General features: G+C 39.1%; 1 protein-coding gene and 1 long non-coding RNA gene across 3 annotated transcripts in view; one reads left to right on the forward strand and one right to left on the reverse strand.

Annotated features, from left to right (window-relative positions):
- The window catches only part of LOC309379919, a 281744-nt gene that overhangs the window by 77157 nt on the left and 182649 nt on the right, over positions 1-21938 (forward strand). The window lies entirely within an intron of this gene.
- The window catches only part of LHFPL2 (LHFPL tetraspan subfamily member 2), a 105407-nt gene continuing 90747 nt past the window's right edge, over positions 7279-21938 (reverse strand). For both annotated transcript variants that reach the window (XM_081929449.1, XM_081929450.1), the window contains exons 3-4: positions 18896-19673; positions 7279-9241 (exon numbers count right to left, since the gene is read on the reverse strand). In XM_081929449.1, the coding sequence (XP_081785575.1) occupies positions 8985-9241; positions 18896-19517 (879 nt within the window). In that variant the 5' untranslated portion in view covers positions 19518-19673 and the 3' untranslated portion in view covers positions 7279-8984. The remainder of the gene's footprint in view (positions 9242-18895; positions 19674-21938) is intronic.

Consider the following 21938-nt stretch of genomic DNA (forward strand, 5'->3'; position numbering starts at 1 on the left):
TTGACCTGTGTTAAAATGCAGTGGAATTTTTGTTGTGCTTCAGGAGTCTGGCATTTTTTAAGTGTGCACTTGTGTTTAACAATGGTACTAAATCTTTAGCCTTGTCAATCACTCTGTTTATTGCTTGTATAAACATCTGAATATACAGTATCTTATTGAAATCTTTAAAAACAACCATGGTCTCTAATCAGGCATTTAAAAATGGAATTTAATTATGTACTTGAATTCTTTTTAACATACTTCAGCCTTTATGTGTGATTTTTAATCTGAATAAATGCATTTTATAAAATGCAGATTGAGGGTGAGTTTTCAGTGCAGTAATAATCAGCTATGTTTGTTACACAGAGGTTTTTTCATTTTTAATTCATCTTTGTATCCTGAGTAATCAGCTCTCATTTTAAGATTGTCATCCCCACATTGACATTCTGAAGTATATGAATTATTGGATTGCAACTTGGAACATATGTTGGATTAACTTTTCAAATAGCATTCAATTGCTGTCATTAAAGACACTTAATTCTTATATACTGCATAAAGGTGTTGCAATATAGGTCCTAATCTTAACACACTCTGACCTAATATTTATTTGGGAAAAGTATTATTCAACTGACCCACTATTGGAAAAATATTCAGCATGGTCTAAAAGCTATGTCTGGGGTATATTCATATATCTCAAATTACAAACTTTACCTTACATGAATAAGCAGGATAAATTTGACAGCTTAATCACAACAGCAAATACTAGAAAATAGACTATATGGGAATTACATTTTGTAAACAGTTTTCTATACCTAACACAGAGGGCAAGTCATATCATGGATGTTGTGAGGAATTTGACGTATTTATTTGACATTTTATTTTAATCCTTCATCCTACTTCTGTTGCCCTATAACATTTTTGTTGCTAATCCTGTAACTTGTATTTGGGGTTGGAGATGAATTTTAATTATAGTTTAAAAATCAATAAATTGTTCTTGAATATTTTTTTTTCCTCAGGGGATAAAGCAGAATGAAACTTGAAATAGATAAATGCAAGTCTAGTTTGCATAAGTCTTGTAGCTATTTTGGTTCAAGAAAACAAGACGACATATGTTGATTTTAACGTGTACAATTTTACAGATCATCATCTAGAAAATTAACCATCAAGGTTAAATAAAAAACTTCTGATTTTTAGTTTTTGGCAAAAGGCTGTTGTATGTTAAAATATTTAGCACCGGAATTAAAATATGTTGGTAAAAAATCATATACCTATTATTTAAGTCATTTTGTAGTATCTAGTTGTGGCTAGATCAAAATACAGAGTTTCAACACTGGAATGTCAGTACTCTTCACTATAGTTTTGGCATTGGAGTTGATTATCTGAGGGATATCTGTATATTTTGTAAATTCCTAACAATGCTTTGCCATCCTGATGAATGTCATGGTTCTGTACAAATGCACACAGATCCTCTGATGTTGCATGTCTGGGTAGTTCAAAGGTTCTACATATTTATTGTATTAACTCAGTGACAGAGAATAAAAAATGTTTCCTAATTGTTTGCTCTGTATAGTTTTAAAACTCAAGTAGGACATTTTTGTAAAAGGCAAGCTAAAATGCAAGAAGGTTAATGTGTACAGAATGTATCACATATTTCTCCCCCCCACCCCCACCCAGCTCTAGTCATATGTAGTTACTCAGAGGCAGAAATTACTTGATTGGTTTTATTGCGGTTTTATTGCCTTATGGATTTATTTCATTATTTCATATGTTGTAAGTCACCTTGATACATTACTGAAAAACTGATGTGTGACTCTGTATTTGATCCAGATTCTGGCACTACTAGTCACATGTAACTATGCACAACTAGAGCTGGATCGGGGTTGTTTTTTTGTAATCTGTATATAAATTCTGTGATCTGCTGCAGTGGGAAAAATATGTCAATTACCAGAACAACAAATTGGTACAATTAGAACTGGGAATGGTTTAAAGAAGCACCCAGTAATAGTTGGTGTGTTTTGGTTTTGTGATGTAAATTGGAAACTTTAAAGAGAATGATTTGTCGGTACTGACGAAAACTAGGAGTATTAAATTTTGTCTGGGAACTTGTTGGAAGTAAACTGAAACCTCTGAAAACAAACATTTGCTGGTATTTTTTATATCCGGATCGCTTTGTCACTGCTGTGGAGGGTCAATTTCTCTACTGTGAGTCCTTTATGAATGTAGCAATAAAGTTTACTGATAGTGGCCACAATCCAGGAAGGTATATAACCAGATACAGCTGTGGACCTTTTTTTTCTTGGTTTTCACTTTTCAAAACCTGCCTTGTGTGCCACACAGCAAGCTACAGCTAAATTGAAAGCCATGTTTGATATGCCTTTACAAGGTTGGGTGCTATGGAAATGATGTAAAAGCCCTGATTGTGTCTTTCTAAACATTGTGTGACGAGAGGCTCTGTGTGCATACTATAGAGACCTTATAAAGACAGAACTAACATCATCATTAATTCACGATGCTCTGTTATTCTGGTGTCTGCTATAACAGGTCACAGTGTATAACTTAGCAGCTACAAGTGGGTCACAAGTTTTATATGTGGGAAACTTCTGGAATAAGCTGTACAATTTATGGAATATTGTAGATCTGGAACAGGTATAGAAGAGGGCAACCAAAGGGAACAAGGAGACTGGAGCAACTCCACTATAAGGAAAGATTACAGTGTTTGGGACTTTGGGGGAGGGGGAAAATATAGGGGGACATTACAGAGGTTTATAAAATTATGCATCGTGTGGAAAAAATAAGACTGCCCCCTCAATACTATCAGAAGCTGAGGTGATCCAATAAAACAGAATGGTGGGAGAGTCAGAACAGGTAGTCCTTCAGATGGCCGAGTTAGTGGAACTGACTCCCCAATAGATAGAGAGATGGCTACCAACTTGAATGGCTTTAAAAGGGAATTACACAAATTCATGGAGGATAGAGCTATCAGTAGCTACGTAAGCCTGATGGTTTTGTAATGCCTCTAAATACCAGTTACAGGGGATCACAGGCATTTGGTTGGCCACTGTGAGAACAGGTTGCTGGACAGGATGCAGCAAAATGTGTTCATTATTCAGTTACTCAATTCTTGCTCTTTGTTGCTATATATAACTGCTGCATTCCGCAAAGACAACTAACATCAGAGATGGAGTGTATATAATGATTGGACAAAAGAACGCCACGGTGACAACTAAGAGACTGGCTTGTACTAGTCTCAGGCTCCCATAAATATGTGAGGCTTCACCTCGTTTTTGTCTTTTGGAGCTATCCAGCCAGATGGCCAAAGGTACTCTCACACCATCTTCTCTGCAAAGAATTCTGTGCATGCTCCTAAACCCAAGACTGCTCAAGCAGGTAACCCATATCAAAACTAAATTGAACTAAGCTAACATGTATCTAAACTAAACTAAATTTTTGCTTTCAAGTATGTTTGATTTGGTGCCTTCATTTTTCTTCCTCCCTCTCTCAAATAAACGTTTTTTCTAATACTTTGGACATCTGGCTTCATTGGTTTAAAAATGAGTTTTCCTCACTAACATCTTCCTCATTCATGGTTGTTGAGATGTCTAGGAATATTTCACAAGGTTTTGTTCAAGTTCTTTGTCCACAGGTATTTGGGAAAATAGGTTGACTGCTGCTTTTGATATGTTTTCGCTAGAGCTGGGCTGAAAAGGCTTCTTGAGAGTATGTCTCTGAAACTCACTAAGCTTCTGACCAAGGTTGTGCTAGGAGATGTAGTCTAATTGGCGGAAGCTATCAGTAGCTACTAGACATGATCCAAACACTTACTGCAATTTCACCCATTTTTCCTAATTACACCAACAATTTTTAGTTATCAGATTGGTACTAGAAAATACAACTGTTAAATGCCTCCAATTGATTGCCTTTGTTCTCTTTCTCTTTTGGTTCTCAATGGTTACAACCAACAGTACAACTATTCACTGGTACAAAGTTACCTGCTCTTCCTTTCGCATTCAATCAGAAGCCAATGGCAATCTCATTCTTGTAGTTCCTCTCCTGTTGCATGGATAACTTGGCTTGTGTGTCTTTCAGGAATTATTAAGTAATTGGATTTATATTCCTCACCTTCTTCCAATGAGCACTGGGTGGCAAACACATCAATATTAATACAATTTAAATTTCTGAAAAATACAGATTAAACCAAACTTAAAAAACAACAACTGTATGCTCCCAAACTAGTAATAGGCTTGTCAAAATCAGAAATAATTGCTCAGAAAATTTATAGGGTTAATAACTGTTTATTAGGCAAAGAAATTACTATATTGTAGACAAATTAAATTAGCAATACAGCTCAACAACATCCTTTACTATGTTTAGCTGACTATAGAGCTTCAAACATTCCTCTCTTGTTCCTTTTATGTTGATGAGCTTGCTAATTGCTAAACAATCCTTCACATTTAGGCTATAAATAAGTAGGCCTGGATTTCCCAGAGTTCAGGAGATGCTGGAAATCCATCATTCCAATTATTGTTAAACCCACCTTCATTCCAATGAGGGATTTTACAGGACATGGTTGACATCTGATAAATATGAAATAGAATTAGTGTAGCTGTATTTGCCTTTGGAATACCTTTGTCCCTTTCAACCTGTCTTTTTGCTTATTGTTATTGCACATCTCACCCCATGTGAATCTTTAAATTTTTAGCCTCTGGAAAGCAGTGGCACATAACACAATACAGTAAATGTTTACAGAAATGATTCTGCCGCAGCTATTTAAGAATTTGTTAAGGTTTTTTTTTTACACATTTTGAGCGGTTTAGAACACAGGTTTAAAACACAATTTCTTGAGTTAAAATAGCACACACTAAGAAGCACTCACATATATGTCATCTTGTGAAGGCAAAATACTTTATAAAAAGGGGTCCTTGACGTTTGTTTAAAGGTAAAACACAAAATCTTTCTTAACCCACAGGATGTAGTCTGGAAAATTTTCAAGATTCCTTGTACATAGATTTAAACCTTGTGACTGGCAATAAAGCTTCTATTCAAGGAAACACAAAGTTGTGTTGATAGCAATGGGTGTAAAAGTGACAAAACCAACCATGCTTTTAAGTTTACTTGGAATTATGAAATATTTTTTGGAATTTATGAAATATAAGTTTAGATGAAAACTAGGATATATTTCAACCATAAGAAAGATGCATTGTGCCATGTAAGGAATGCCAGTGTGGTTACTGATGTGCTTATTTGCAAAAGAACGGGCTGAACTATTTCAGTGGCTGAAATCTGAACTGTACCATTGGAAATTTTGTTTAAGCTAGTAGATTTTCCTTGAGTTCTCTTCCTCTTCCCACAATACTGTAATATATAGCCTCACATAAGGAATTGTGTCTGCATATTACTGAGATCAGACTTTCTGGAAAGCTCACCTACAGAGAAAATGGTCGTTTCTTTAGAGCTTATTAGAAAACATGATGGGCAGGACTCAGCTTGTTTTTGACCATGGAACCATTCATACCCATGTTTTATAGGTAAGCAACAAATACAAGATCTTGCTAGGTGGTAGCTGTAATAGCACAGTAAAGCATCATCTTAGTAGGATGTGATGACATTTTAAACTTCCCAATTATGTGGTAAGATTTGCCAGGGTCTAAGTTTCATAATGCACACACTTCTAGGTTACTGTGCTTCCAGTCCATGTTATTATAGAAACTTCACTTATAGTCTATTCTGTGGCTCATGTACGTTAGAATGTAGAGTTTATAACTAGACCAAATGCCACTTGAGTGTTGGTTAAAGCTGTATCTACCATACTGGATTTTGAAATATTAGCCATTGCACGACTAAAATATTTTACCTGTTTAAATCATTGACTAAAACACATAGGATTGATCCATTGCTCAATCATATGTGCATTTGATTTATTTTTACAAAGCAAAAAAGCTGCTGGTTTTAGATACATACCTGAGTCATAGGAAGTGTCTTAGAAGCATTCTCTCTATTACTTTCCAACAGGAGTAAAAACCTATTTGCAAAGACGTTCTTGCCAACTGCAGCTTTTATGAATTTATTTTAACTGCTGTTCAGTTCAACGTGGGGGGAAACTCTCTTTTTTAAGATGACAGTTTTTGCTTTAAACACTGCAGCACTACAGTGTATTGTCTAAAGTTGGCTGCCCATTTGGAACCCTTACTAAAAGTGCAGTTGGAAATGTGAGAGACCAAGTAAATAATGATTTGTTACATCAATGAATTCCTTAAAACACTTTTCAAGAGCCCCATTTACTACTAATCTGTTCCATAAAAGCTTTAATTTCAACTGTGCACACTCTCACTCTCTAGACACATTAATTTCTGATTTTACCACTTCAATTCTACGCTGGAAGCTGTTAGTTTGAAATCCCATGATAGTTTCCCTAGAGAAAGAGATAGAAATCTTAGTGTTATCCCTCAATTACCTTCAAATGTTTGTATCTCAAAAATCAGTATGGAGGTTAAGTGCAAGAGCAACTTAACAATAAATGGGGAAGAGATGTGAAACAAATTATTGAACCAGCACTCTTCTTTTTAACAGCTCTTATGGCCAAACTGCCATTTGGGGGAGAAGGAAATCTAAAGAAAAATTGTGAGAGCAATTGTATTTTTAAAAGAGCGAAACAGAATGCATATTCTGACTTGGAGTAACTACACACCTGGATCACAGCCATAATAATTACAGCAGTATTCGGGGGGAGGCAGCTTCAGATATAAAAATTATCCATGTGAAATGTGCCAGGATCATATCCTGTGATAAAATTGATTCTGCCAAACAAATATTTCATTAGCCCTGTGTCCTTATTGAATATGCATTATTTTTAGAGCTAAAAGGGTTAGCTCTAATTGAACCTCACTATTTCAATCCAGAGGTTTTTTGCTGCTGCAGTACCAAAAAGGAGAGCAAACTAAAGAACATCAGCATGGACACTCCATGTGCATTAAGAGGCAGCCCATTTAAATAGGAGAAGCCCACCATGTTCTAGAATGAGAGAGTCTTCCTCAGACCTGTGCAGCTTGTGACCTATCAAACCAAGCATAGTCCACAACTGTGTTTTGGTTACTAGGACCTGGCAAACCTTTCTTTATGTGCTACCTGCCTAAAGCTACAAAAATGAACAAGGGTTGTTAAGCACCTGGCAGAGACACAAAAGTAGGCTGCATTTGGCTTGGGTCGCAAGTAATCTACCACTCTGTAAACGATGGGACAGTTTACAATGTTTGGGTTTTCAGGTTAGGTGAACCTGGTTGTTGGTAGTTGTTTTATAAGCCCTATTGTTGTCCATCACACTTCTAAAGTCTTAATGCATGTTTGTATTAATCATAATGTGTGTGGGTAGTGCATCACCTTTTATGCTCTTGCTAATTGGAATATCCACAAGTTTTTGAACAGGAGAAATTGTGGAAGAAGTAGCAGCAAAAGAAAGCAAACTTTTGTTATTCAAGATAGTGTCTTAATTGGCACTGCTGGTACTGAACATATCAGCATAGTTGGTAATACCCCCACAAAATTTGTATGTACATAGTTGTTACTCATTTTTGTAGTACTTACTATAGCAGTGGTTAAAGAAGAAGCAGCCATGCACAATAACCTGAGTTAGAGGGGTAGATACTCTAAAATACATTCCTTGTTACTGGAAATTTCAATTTTCTTAATTTTAGAAGCTATGGTAGACATAAGTGGTTATCATTAGTGGTTTTGATGTAAAATTTTAGTCTAGCATCTTGGCCTCCAACTGCTGCATGTTCTTCCTATCAAAAGGCAAAATATGAGAGATCAATGTTAATAAGGCTAATCTGATACATGAACATCTGAATATTAGCCATCAGTTAACCCGTCATTATGACAGCACCATTATATTTTGTTTTAATGGGTTTCAAAAATTCTTAGGCTTGTAGAAAAATTACAGAAGTGTATGTATGCACTGTCTTGCAGAAAAAGATCACCTCTGGAAAATCATTGAGCTGATTATAATCATCAGCGTGCAATATAGCTGTAAAAAGATCTTTCAAAAGCATCAGACCTTAATAGAGTCTGTCCTTAGGTGATGATGCAGCTATTTTAGGCACATAATCTTGGGCAAGATGAATGCAATGGCAGTCTGTACTTGGAATGGCAAGAAGAGGCCACTGGAGGTACCTTGTGGGCACCAGTACTCTGCTTGCTACTGTCCTTGAAGGTGGATTAAGGTCTACACTTCCACTAGGAAGTACACCTTTGGGGCCTAAGTACTACCATTACTACTTCCTAAGACTTGCTTCACCTATCTACATTTATACAGCTAAATCAATCGCATATTGCTAGTACTACCTGTGCTTATGAGCCCAAAATAATTTAGCTTTCATTCTGGTGGCTGCTGTATACTGTACTTGTTCTGACTACAGCAACCTATTTCACATGTTTACTGGGCAAAGTATTGCTTACAAGCCCCAGCCTATGAAAATCCCTTCCAAGCTTCATTTGGAATCCCTGCATATTTCCTGTACCCAAGTTTCCCCCATGTGCTATTTCAACAAGATAAGCTTTTCTAAATGCATCCCAAAGAAACTGCTGTGGGGATGCCACCAAGGTGACATCTAAAACCTTTGAACTTGAAGCCTGGTTACATTATCTTTCTGTACATAGTGGAAACATATTGACTTGTATTCAGCAATATCCTTCCAAGGATTCCTCTGCAATCCTTCATAGTGGTGAACATACAAGTAGAACTGAGCATTTCCAAAACCGTTAGGCACTGTTCATACAAACTTGAAGCCAACAGCTGTATGTTGTAGCATCCTTCCACTGCAGCCAGGTGCTGTGAAACTGACAAAGTAACATTTTCTTCTTCTGTTGCTGATAGTCCTCCTCCATGCCTATTAAGTGACACTGTACTGCTTGAGCTCCAAAAAGCTTTTGTGTGTGTCTTGGCATCAGTTCATTTAGAAGTCCACTTAGAAGCCAATTCTGCTGAGACATGTAAAGGTTCTCTTGAGTCATTAAAGGAGACAGATAAGACTTTTCCCTTCTTCAATTTCTTCCTGTACTTTGTCACTGGAGGTGGCGATTTCAGCTTGGGCGGAGAAGACTGCGCAGATGAATGTCAGAACAGTGCCACCAATTGCAGTGTAGAAAGCCCAGCCCAGCGAACAGTCACCAAGTTTATAAGCCGAAGCATAATGTCCACAATAGTCTATTGCCTTCTGACAACCCCAGCCAGCAGGGTATAAGATCAAGCCTAGGATAAGGAAGAGACCTACCAAGAAAAAGAAAGAGTAGTTAGAACAAAAGTGCAAACACATCACTGTAAACCAAACTGGCAAAAAAGGAAAGTTTATCATGACAAAAGGGGAGAGGATTTAGTAACTACAATGCAGAATCACTTGGCCTGCAAGCTTAGAGACCGACAGGCAATGCACTGTTTTTATAGTGCAACAGTGGGTATGAGTTTGACATCCTGAATGTAGTTGCTGCTATGCAGTAATACAAACCTAGCAGGACATGGCCAAATGGAGAATTATTACTAAATTTATTACTTGCCCTTCACCAGCAGATCCTAGGGTGGGTTACGGCAACATTAAATTCAGCATTAAAAACAGCTAAAACAAATTACAGTCACATGTAAAATGAATCAAATGACAACACTGGAAAATGTTTACAGTATTAACTATATTCCTATTATTCCTCCCCATCTCCACCGAGGATGAAGTTTTTTCTAAGTTATAAATCACAGCCAGTATCGGTTTGTTTCTTAGTAAATCTTGAGGGCAGGAACAGCTGTGAGTGCTGGTTTCTGTCTCATTCACGGCAATTAAGATTGTACATGCTCCAGCACATTACTGTTTCTTAATTATTGGGACAGAGTGCCAGCCAGCTGAGAGAAACATCCCAGTATCCCACATTACATAAAGCTGCACTTGGACATATGAGAAGGTTCAAAATGCATCAGACCCCCGTATGTAAATCCTTTAACAAGCATTTCTTAAACAAAAAGAGAGAACCTGGATTATCTGTAGCCTTTTATCATTTGGTTGGTTGCAAAACCCCATATGTGAATTATGTTCCAGTCTTAACATTAGGGATTTCTCTGTGTACTGAGTCAGGAACAGCCAAAAACATTGTGTAGTGTTCCTTGCCAGCATGCCTGTGTCACTGAGACTATAAAGTATTGCTTCATTTTGGGCAGGATAAACTGGGCTTTCATCCTTCTGAGCCCACCAGCTGTGACAGACTAAACACCAGAAATCCCCTTCCTGATGTCATCAGAAGTTCCTTTGTCAGTGTGCTATACAGCATCATTTTTCTCAATAGGAGATTTATTGACACAGCAGAAGTTTGGAAATTACAATTTTTAGCAATTTTTTGAAATGGCTTTTATCTATCAAAAGCAGGATGCTTTAAAACTGCTCCAATCTAAGTGTAGCTTCTCTTACCAGAAAACATTTTATGCACATGTGTTAAAGGAAAACAAAACTTGAGCATAACCTCTGGGGGTGTATGTACATACCAAACATCTGTCTTATACCTTGGTGAACTGACCCCAGAACTTGACTTCCCTGAGGAAAGGACATGATGATTTAACCTGTGGTATAGCGCTATCCTGGCTTGCTGTTTACCAGGGACCTGACAGCTTTGGCGGAGGGACGTCTGCGCATTTTATCACATTTTTTCACTTAAAATTAGTTAACACTGCACAGATTGCTTCTTAAAATGTAGGCTATGTGCTCATAGTCAGATTGCTTTTTTAAAATTGGCTTCTGTCATTCTGCATTCTGCATTCTATGCATTTATCAGGAAACTGAGTCAATAAGATTTAAACACTTAAATGTTTGCTAGCAAATACCACAAGATACTACTGTGTGTTGCATTAACTTATTAGCACAGACTTATCAAACAGGTGTGTCCAGGCATCCATTCTATCCGTAAATCAAAAAATTCACTAAAGACAAATTTTAAGAAGCCAGTTTTTTCCGTTCTCCACCTTTATATCTGCCACTCAATTAGTATGCCTCTGTAATTTAATTGAAGAACATGAAATTACAAATCCTTCAATCCTTAAGTATTGAGGTACCCCCTACTTACTATTTAATGATCCCTGTGTAAGTCTTGTACAGTGCAAATGTAGGGGAGAAATGGAGTAGCTAATTAATTTGGTGCCTTTAATTGGACTCTCAGAGGCTGGAGGCAGCTTTGGAGAGGATGTTCAATTTAAGTTTTGTGGAGGTACATCTGGAGGGGCACCTCCACTTTCCAAGTGATTAGCTAAAAAAGGATTAGCTTAAAAAAAAGTTAACACAGAGAGGCACAATCCATCTCTCCAAAAAGAAAAAGAGAAGTATATTGTGCTCTAGACACAAATTAATAAAAAGAAGTTGTCCATATAATTTTGAAGAAAGGGGAGTTCAGTAGCAAGAGCTAAGTTCTAGCTTAGGTAGCTAATTGTCATGTGGCTCTTTATTTTGGTTTCAAAGGTTTTATTTGCAGCTCCAGGAATGTAACAAGAACTATGGTTAATTGGATACGTCTAAGGAAACCTTATATGCAGGGCTTGAAGGCAACAATCCTCTTCAATTGTTTGGCCCTAACATCTGGTGTTCAGATATGCACTGCCTCTAAACACTGAAGTTTCATTTAGCTATCAGGGCTAATAGCCACTGAACATAAGGAACAACATCATTGTTGAAAGCCAAGAACTCAAAGTTCAGTACAAAAATTCATCAGCGTCACCCATCACTCTGACTGCCTTGCACTGGATCTGAGCAATGCCAGACCAACAGCAGTGGCAGCTTTGGAATAACATAAAGCAGATCCCCCTGGTCTGATCTTGGAAACAACTCCTTCAGAGAGCATGGTTACCCAGCTGTTTGTTTGGATAAGCCAGAAGCATGATATTTAGTTCTGACAGTCTCTTGTGCAGTTGTTGTTCTGCCACATTAAACAGCAGAGTATACTGGCAAAGCTGAATGCTGTCTGCAAATCCAGAAATGGCCCCCTTGCATTTCCTACTGAAACAAAGGGGTGTTTGCCTGTCAAAAATGCCTCTGAAGAAGGCAGAAATTGGCCAAATGGGATCAATGGAGCGTCAGTGCTGTAGACAAGCAAGGACCATGCTGCATTATTAAAATGAAGGGGAAACACAGAAAACAGCTCAGAAAGTATTTTGTCTGTTTTCTTGTCATTTAATTGTAGAACTGGAAGGTCATTTAGTCCAATCCCCTGCAATGCCTAGCAGTTCAAAAGCACGTCAAAGTGCAAGTAGATAAATAGGTACCGCTCCGGTGGGAAGGTAAATGGCGTTACCGTGCACTGCTCTGGTTCGCCAGAAGCGGCTTAGTCATGCTGCCCACATGACCCGAAAAAACTGTCTGTGGACAAACGTCGGCTCCCTAAGCCAGTAAAGCGAGATGAGCGCCGCAACCCCAGAGTCGTTCGCAACTGGACTTAACTGTCAGGGGTTCTTTACCTTTTTTTAATGTGGGACTCCAATTAAAGCATCCATAACAGATGGCCATCCAATTTCTGCCTAAAAACCTCCAATAAAGGAGAGTCCACCATTTTCCAAGGGAATCCATTCAATGTCATAGACAAGATACTGTATTTGGACCCTACTATACATGTGACACACCCATTCCTAAAAATGCAAACTTGATATAGGTAGCTATTTAAATGCAGTAACTTAGTCAAGCCAATCCTAGGATTCAGCTAGATTGGCAAAGAAAAAGCAATTTATATGTGTTGTATATGCGATATAACATTGTGCCACCAGATGGCAATGTGGAGCCCTGTTATTTTCTACCTGTTTTTTCTGTTTAAATTTACAATGCTTTAAACTGAAACACTTACCGTATTTTTCGCCCTATAGGACGCACTTTTCCCCCTCCAAAAATGAAGGGGGAATGTGTGTTTGGGTGAATGCAGGCTTTCGCTGAAGCCTGGAGAGCGAGAGGCGTAGGTGCACACCGACCCCTCTCGCTCTCCAGGCTTCAGGAAGCTATCCGCAAGCCTTGCGAGCCCAGCAGGAGTTCCCGCGGGCTCGCAAGGCTTGCGGGCAGCAGCCTGCAGCCCGAAGCACAGGGCGCCCTCCGGAGGGCGCCCCGTGCTTTGCACAGATGTACACAAGCCTTGCGAGCCCGGTGGGAGTTGCCGCCAGGCTTGCAGATAGCAGCCTGTTCTGGGGGCTGGGGTGGGGAAATAATTTTTTTAAATTCATTTCCCCCCCAAAGAACGAGGTGCATCCTATGGGCTGGTGCGCCCTATAGGGCGAAAAATACAGTATTTGATGTGTCTACATCCAGCCCTAGATTTCAGCAACTGACTGGAAATATTCAATAAGTTTAGCTCCCTGAATTAATACTTATAAAAGACAAACTAGCCAAAGAAAATGAAAAAAGGTGTTGGAAGGATCTGAAACTAAAAGCCGCAAGGACTGGTTGGCAACACCAGGGTTTTTCCAGACTCTTTCCTAATTCAGTTGCACTTTACAGAAACTGTACTGAAATTGGGTTCTTGGTTTCACCAACCCGAAAAACACCCACATACAGTGAGTCATGGGCAGCACAAAAATCATATGATTAGTCTGTTATTCTTTCCTTTGCATGTATACTAGCGATTTTCAAATAGTTATCAGGTCTATCAAAAAGGATATCAATAATGCTGGACCAGTTTGCTGCAAAGAGGTTATTCACATCTATCTCCTATCTTTTGCTAGCAGATTTTTGACAGAAAAGACCTTTATCCTTTGAATATTTGAATACTCATTCAAATATTTTAAAAAAGGTTAATACTGCAATCCACTGATGATTTATAGTGCAATCCTAGGAAAAATCACAAGTATGCCCCATTTAGTTCAATGATACTTATTTCCAGGCACATGCATATAGGATTGCACATTTAACTGAAGCTAAAAGTTATTGAAAACAATGGTATTTTCTTGTGAGTAAATGTAGTCAGGATTGTAATGTTAACCCACAGATGAAGACAAGGAAAGAAGAGAAGACACTTCACAAATTTTGGCGTACATTGTCTTCATGACCATCACCTATACAAGTTCAGCTTTGCTCAGACTAAAAATGGAAATCACATGCAAAGTGTGTTGCCAAAAGGTTAGGGCACCTGCTCCTTTTCCCATAAATTTTAGTTGCAGTCCTGTTGGCTGATCCTATGTTGTGCAGCATTTTCCTAAAGCCATTCCAAAACTAAACTCAAGAAACATTCCAATTTGTCTTGCCGAGTGTTCCTCCATTACTGTTCTACTACAGTGTATTAGCTAGGACAATCCGTCCACGCAGGTGCCTGAGTAGGGCTGGTTAGAAAAGTCTTCTAGTCTGCCTCTTCTGGAAACTGTTAGGATTGCGTTGAGTCTCAGTCCTAATCTGACTCCTCTTTCAGATGACTTGCCAGGAACGCAGAGGAGGCTGATGCATCACCAACTTGGCTAGAAAAACGATTTGGGAAGAAAGCCCTGCGACAGAGGAAGCATGACGAGGAATTGATTGAGCAACGACAGGAAGAAGCAATATCATGGCCTCCTCTCAGGAGCTGTCTGCCAGCTTTCATCAGCTCAGGCCCTTCATCTCCTGCTACATATAAAGGCATGTTCATTATGTATGTCACAGGGAGACTGAAGTGCATATCATACAATGACACTACATAGACTACTGCTCAGACTACTGGAGTATAAGCAAGCTCAGAGGCACAGGGGGTTCTAAGCTGCCCACTTTGCTAGGCAAAACCTCAATCTGTAACGGAATTAAAATAGTTACTGTTAATGTACTATCCTGTACTATTTGAAATCAGCTCTACCATATTTCAATGCCTGATTAGCACATATACTTAGCATAAGCACACTTTTCCTCTTAGGTTCATCTCCCCTCCTCCTGCCCCCACCAAGTCTTTTCCCGAACTTTAACTTTCAGCAGTCATGCTGGAATGCAGCCATCTGAATACAGGAACTCATGTACCATGCTGTTCAAAGTGCAAATGTACTTGAGACAGTGTCAGGATTTCCACTATAAACCAAACAGCATTTTCCCAGAAATGGAGAAGGGCTGGCACTAATGGGTAAAATAAAATAATAATAAAAAAACCCGCCAAAAACAAACCTAAGTGGAAACTTAGCACAAAATATGCACTTGAAACATATTTGGAAAATATTTTGAGAGTAGTTTTAATATAAGCATGGAAACCTTTTTTTAAAAAAACCAACAACAACCCCATGTTATTATTTAATATGTATTTAGTTCTTTCAGTATATGTAACACCTTCCGGAGTTTTATAGGCAAAAAATATTAAGCTTTGTGCCCCCAAGGAACTTACAGTCTAATATAATATAGAGAGAAATGGAGGGAGGAATAAGAGAGCCAAGGTGTAGCAAGGAATGAATGTGGGCAAATGCATTTAGTGTGCCTCTGAAACCCAGTCCCTAAACACCCAACTGGATACTACAGACTACTGATATTTACAGGCAGAAAAGAGGAAGCTATTATTACAATCAACCCACTTAAAATTAATTCCCTGTTAGTATTTTAGGAACAAAATTGCTCAAACTCAGGTTTTTCAAGTAATTCACAGCCTTTTAAAAATAGCTCTAGCACTCGCAAAAGATGCACAAATGACCGCCTTTCCAGCCCCTTTTGTTTGTCAAGCAGCAGTTACTGATCTAATGATATGGTTGTGTTGGTCTATGGCCCTTTGAAGCTGATGACTTATTCTTTCCTTAACAGTATGGCTTCTAAATGTTTACAAAATGAAGATTGCTGCTTCCCCACTTTAAGAACAGAAAGGAACTGTGAGCACTGGAGGATAACAGGAATCCCAAAAGGAACCTTTTAATCAGAAGACAGATTATTTGCAGACAGACTAAAAAGCTCCTTGGCCTAAGATGTGTGTGGGCTCACTGTGACTTGGCAGACCTACATGCTCATGCAGATGAAGGTCTTGAACTAAATCCTTAGAAGGACATTCTGTAATCTTCATTTTACGCACCATTTAAGTCACAGCCCACAAAACTGGTCAGAAATTCAACAACTTGTGTAGAGTTTTCTTCTTCCCACAAATTCCAGGAAAAAGATTAAATATTAATCATCGTAATTTCTTTGAGATTTTAAAGATAACCTGGGCAGTAATCCTTACTAGGTAATTATCACTGGACTTAATCTTCTTCTTCTTTGGCGATCACTTGTAGCTGAGTAAGATTTGTCTTCCATGAAAACAGTCTTAACAGTGAGCCTTAAGTGACTGTGGAGGCCAATTTTGCATGCACACATCCTTCCACAGTGGGGACATAGGTTTCTGGGCAGGAGTTGATCACTGTGAGGGTTTGCCAAGTGTGCCTTCCTCTTAGCTCGTTTCTCCCTTTTGTCTTCCAAATCCATGACACCTTTGGTAAAGGCTGTTCTCCAATTGGAGCGCCTGCAGGCCAGTGTTTCCCAGTTGTCAGTGTTCATACTACATTTTTAAAGATTTGCCTTGGGAACACCTTTAAACCTCTTTTATTGCCCACCAGTATTTCACCTTCCATTCTTAAGTTGGTAATAGAGTAGTTGCTTTGGAAGACAATAATCAGACACCCGAACAACATGACCAGTCCAATGAAGTTGATGTTGAAGAATCATTGCTTTGATACTGGCAATCTTTTCTTCTTCCAGTACACTGACATTAGTTTGTCTGTCTTCCCAAGTGATGTGTAATTTGTTGATGGAATCTTTTGAGGAGTTGGATATGGTGTTTATAAGTGGTCTTTGTTTTGCAAGAGTACAGTAAAGTTGGCTGTAAATGAGCATTTGGGTTTCCCTGTGAATGTCCCAGTCTTCAAACACTTGGCACTACAATCAGGAGAAAGCTGCGCTCGCAGAGCTCAGGCGATGCTGGATTTCAGCATCAATGTTGGCCCTTGTGGAAAGATAACTGCCCAGGTAGGAAAAGTCATTGACATTTTCCAACATTACACCGTTAAGTTGGATTTGTGGCACTGCAGAGGGGGTTTTTGTGCTTGTTGGTCCAGCACTTTGGTTTTTGTTTTTGTTTGGATATTGAGCTATGCTATATATCCCACACCGCCATTCCCCCTGTGCAAAGGAATTGTCCCTTCTTTCCTCTTCCCCGTTACTCACTCTCAAAATCTGTTCCAGAGGTTTAGGGGGCCTTCTGGAGCAGATTTTGGGGGTGCATTGGTTGCAAAGAGGAAAGTGAAGTCTTGATGTGTGAGAACTCTGCATACAGTCTTCAAAGTAAGTAGATTTCTGAGTAAATATGTATAAGTTTGCCCTGTTAATCAAGAATATTCTAAATGATTGAAAGTGCTTGTGCTTTGACAGCTGTTGGAAATGTAAGGTGATAAGAAAAAGAGTACCATCTGTGTCCCAAGTACACACAAAAAACCCAATCAAAACCAGGTCTACTTCTGCAAAATATTTGCACTTTACAGAAACAACTCTGAACAATAAAACTTCATGGATGTATTTAAGCTAGGCTTCAATCCAGCTATGAGGGAATATTTTAATAGTCCTATCTGTTTACAGCCAAGCTGGCAGACTACTTGAACCATTTGCTTAAGCACTTTGCAAGAGCAAGAATTAAGAAACTTGTGCATCGTGACTGTCAAACGTCATCAGCAGAACACTGGCAACATTCCAGGTGCAATAGCACTGCCATGACAAAGCATCAGTGAACTCAGTAAAGAGTCATCTTGAGATTACTAATTCTGTAGCCATAACATAATTTACAAGGAACTAAATTTTTAAAGATTGGTTGCTTTCCATCTACGGATGATATTCACATTAGTTGTAGTTTTGTTTGTTTGTTTGTTTCAGAACGAAAGTACGACCAAAAGGGTTCAGATACAGAAGTGGTTCATTCTCTGATTATAATGGTTTGTGGCTGACCCACCATTTTCTTATCTGGTTTGTTTAGGATTCTCTTATGAGAAAAAGGATAGTGGTGAGGAAAGATATGAACTGCTGGTTCATACATAATGTATTTAAGAGCTCTTTAGAGAAAAGGTAGGGTTTATAAATGCAATAAATGGAAAATAACAACCTTCCCCGTACCCTCCCTCCCCTCACACCTTATGATTCCTTTCCTTGCTTCCTGGTTTGAGACAAATCAGTTTGCCATTTTGTGCTAGTCACACAGCTAAGGACTGGAATCAAAGATGAAATGGTGGTTTCTAGAACTATGAGTAGTATAACTTCAGCTTCAGCCCTGTATAACTGAAGGAGCGTCTCCACCCCATCATTCAGCCCAGACACTGAGGGCCACCTCTAAGGGCCTTCTGGTGGTTCCCTCAATGTACAACCAGGCAGAAGGCATTTTCGGCAGTCACACTCACCCTGTTGAACAACCTACCATCAAATGTCAAAGAGTTAAACAACTATATAACTTTTTGTAGACATCTGAAGGCAGCCCTGTTTCAGGAAGCTTTTAATGCTTGATGTGATTTTTTAAATTATTATTTCCCTCTGTATTCTTGTTGGAAGCTGCCCAGAGTGGCTGGGGCAACCCAGTCAGATAGGTGAAGTATAAAACATATTATTATTATTATGACAAAGCATATTTGCTGATTCAAACTATGTGTCACGTTAAGGAGGAGGGTCTGAGGGTATCTAAACAGCTTCTCACAGTGCAGAAAAGATATTGGTACTTTAAAGTAAACTGCAACATAGTCATTCTTCTGAGAAATATCCAGAACAACTGCTAGCTATAAAGGAAACTTTAGCTAGTGTCTTAAGTTTTACCCTGACCATATTCCTGAATTATAACATGGGCTTGTTAAATGCAGTCTTCTGGAGACTAAACTACTTGAACAGGTCTTTACATTTAGCAGAAAGAAAATCTTGTTGAGAATGCATCCTTATCCACATACCACAAACATATCCAATATGTTTCACTTTTTGCCTTTTCATACACTTACCTGCAATCCCTTGTAGCAGCCCACAGACATTAAAAATACTTTTCTTCATAATGCTCTGTACACACATGGTGAAAACAGATACAAATGCGACAGCACAGAGTATCATGATCCCAGCGGCAAGGAAAATAGCTGTCGCCTGCCAGAATCCACTGGCAATCTCATTGAAGTTTTCAGCATAAGGGCCACAAAGCGTGTCGGGCATCGATGATTTCATGTGTGAGAGTCTGATGCAACGTCCGTAGATCCCTAAGGTTGGACGAAACGGCTCCAGCGATCCTCCCATCCCATTGTCCATGCCCTCAGAATTCCCAGGTTTTGCCTTGCCAATCAGCCAATCAGCACTCATGAAGGCTATGAGCTCTGCAAATGCCACAACAATACTCAGAAGCGTCCACAGCATTGAGCGGCAAGTGACAATGACATGACACATATTGCTGTCCAAGTGCTTGCAGCCAAAGCAGTTCAGAGCCTGAAATCCAAGATAAAAAGGGATAAGTATATATGAATGGAAATTAATGGGGGGGTGGGTATGATCCTGTTTCCGCTCAGCTCTTCTCCAGTAGCAGAAATGGGAGGTATTCTCAGCAGAAGTTAGATAAGCAACATTTTGCAGGCAGTCCATTCATTGATTCTGAACGTTTAGTTTCTCTTTCCTCCTCTTCCGTTGCAGAGCACTGAAGTATGTGTGTCTGTGTTAATAATATTCATACTGGCACATGACGTTACAATAGTGTGTGGGAGGCTCCAGAGAACAGCCTACTGGTTTGACATCACATACCTAAAAGAGAGAAAAGAAAAAGGGTGTGGGGGGAGAGAATGTTAGCCCTGAAGGGAGAAAAAAATGTTTTAACTATACCCCCACGGTTTTTGTGAACAATCCAAGTTTTTAAGCAAAGATCTAAATCAACATCTAATAGTTTTAACATGGGCTTGTCAAATGCGGTCTGCTGGAGGCTTTCCCAGTTTTTAACCTCAGCAGGGTTATTAATCTCTTGAGGCAGCGCCTGTACTTACAGTATCAGTTCCACACCATCCGATTTACCAGTTGTTTGTCAAAAGCTTTACAAGTTTCACAGAAACTCCCAAGCACACCCATCCATTCAAACTCCTCCTTGGAAATTACATGCCAGAGGTAGCTGTCCAGGTTAAGGAAGATTGAATGAAGACTGAAAGACTGAATTGCCTCGTCTATGAGCACAAAGGCATAGTTCAATCAGAAGGTTTTTCTGTGGCTTTAACAGAGTATTTTATTTAGGCTTGACAAATTCTAGGATGGCTTACGATCAGTATTTAAAGACAAAAATAGCAACTGTAAAAAAATAAAAATCAACAGAGAGCACCAGAGAAAATAAACTTGATCTAATAGTGCAGAAGCTGGAGTGAATGAAAAGATCTTCCTCTGGCACTGGAAGGATGAGAGTTTGTGCCAGGGAAGCCTCCCTGGGAAAAGCATTCCACAGACTGGGTGGCTAGAGCTGAAGAGTCCCCTTTTGCCACCATTGATCTGACCTTTGAAGGTGGGACAACCTTTAGGACACGGGTTCCCAAACTGTGGTCCATGAACCAACAGTGGTCCATAACCATCATTCAGGTACTTCATGGCATGTCTGAGAATACAAATTGCAACGCAATAAAAATATAAGCAATAAAAGAAGCAATAAAAAAATCATACCGCATCCAGTGCATTGCAATTGCTGCAAGAGGCAGGAAAATCATTAAATGGATCATCAATAATTTTCGAGTGGTCCATGGGGAGAAACGTTTGGGAACCATTGTTATAAAAGGACCTTGAAAGTTTTATCTTATCATCTGAACAGCTTCGTGTGGTAGAGTAGGACATAACATAACAATGGACGTAGAGGGAATAGTTAATTTTGTCTGCACTACAGAATAAAGCCTGGTGCACTTGAGCAAACCAGAGGGCAGAAGATGCATTTCTGCTACTGAAGTTACTAAGTATGTTTAGGCCCTGTAAATTACCTGAATTGGAGACCACCTGAGACCACTCTGAACTCCTTGAGCAAGAGAGGGGAGAAGTGTAATTTAAATAAGTAAGCTGTAGTTGCTCTTTAAGCAGAAACCATGCAAGGGGATTTCATCACAACAAATCATTCAGAGGTTTGCCACAAGGATCTAGTAAAATTGTGTGTACCATTCACCACCAAATACTAAAAAGGCGGCATATGCTACATCAGTTTTCCCTAATCTGTGGCCCTCTATATGTTGTCAAACTACAACTCTTATTATTTCTGAACATTGGCGATGGTGGCTGGGGCTGATGGAAGCTGTAGACCAATAAAATCTGGAGAGTGCAACGTTGGGGAAGGCTGATCTTATATGACTTGGTGGATGGATGTTCTTAGCCTATGTAGAGAGGAACCAAAAAAGGTTGGTTTAATATAGGCACCAGTTAATTTTATAACAGATGACGGAAAGTGAAGCTTCATTAGGGAGATGATTGGTGTTTTTTCTTAATTCTAAAAGGGAATTAAATGTCCCAACCTCCGGTACACTCAAAGAGAGTAAGCAAAGAGCTAATTCAGTTCACAACTTGACTTCTGGCAGAAATTGAAGGACAAGCAGTGTTATCGTCAGGCAGACTGATGGGCATGTGGTGCAAACACACCCTCTGTAAATAGCAAAAGCTGGGAGATAACGTATCAGCTGCCAAAACAGCAAATTCTCTCAGCATGCCCCATTTCAATAATACACCGGAAGGAAGGAACTGTAATAATAGTTTCTTTTGACACTGCCCGTGCTATAAAAAGGAGGTGAAGAGTTTAACTCTTGCTCAGGAAGCAAAGCAATTAATATTTTCAACATGGATTGGAACAAGTTGTTAGTTTGGAAGAGAAACACTTACACAGCTACTGAACTTGGTTTGGTATAAGAAGAATAACCTGAACAGTTTCGGCAGAGAAATTGTTCACAGGAAAAAGCAAGGTTCATACTGACTTTGCAAGGTGTGGATGTCATCGGAATGCCGAAAGGAAAAGTAATAAAAGCATGAATCATCTATTATGAGCAGCACAAGGATAACAAA

This window comes from Podarcis melisellensis (assembly GCF_964234715.1).
Source record: "Podarcis melisellensis genome assembly, chromosome: 11".
Classification (NCBI taxonomy): domain Eukaryota; kingdom Metazoa; phylum Chordata; class Lepidosauria; order Squamata; family Lacertidae; genus Podarcis; species Podarcis melisellensis.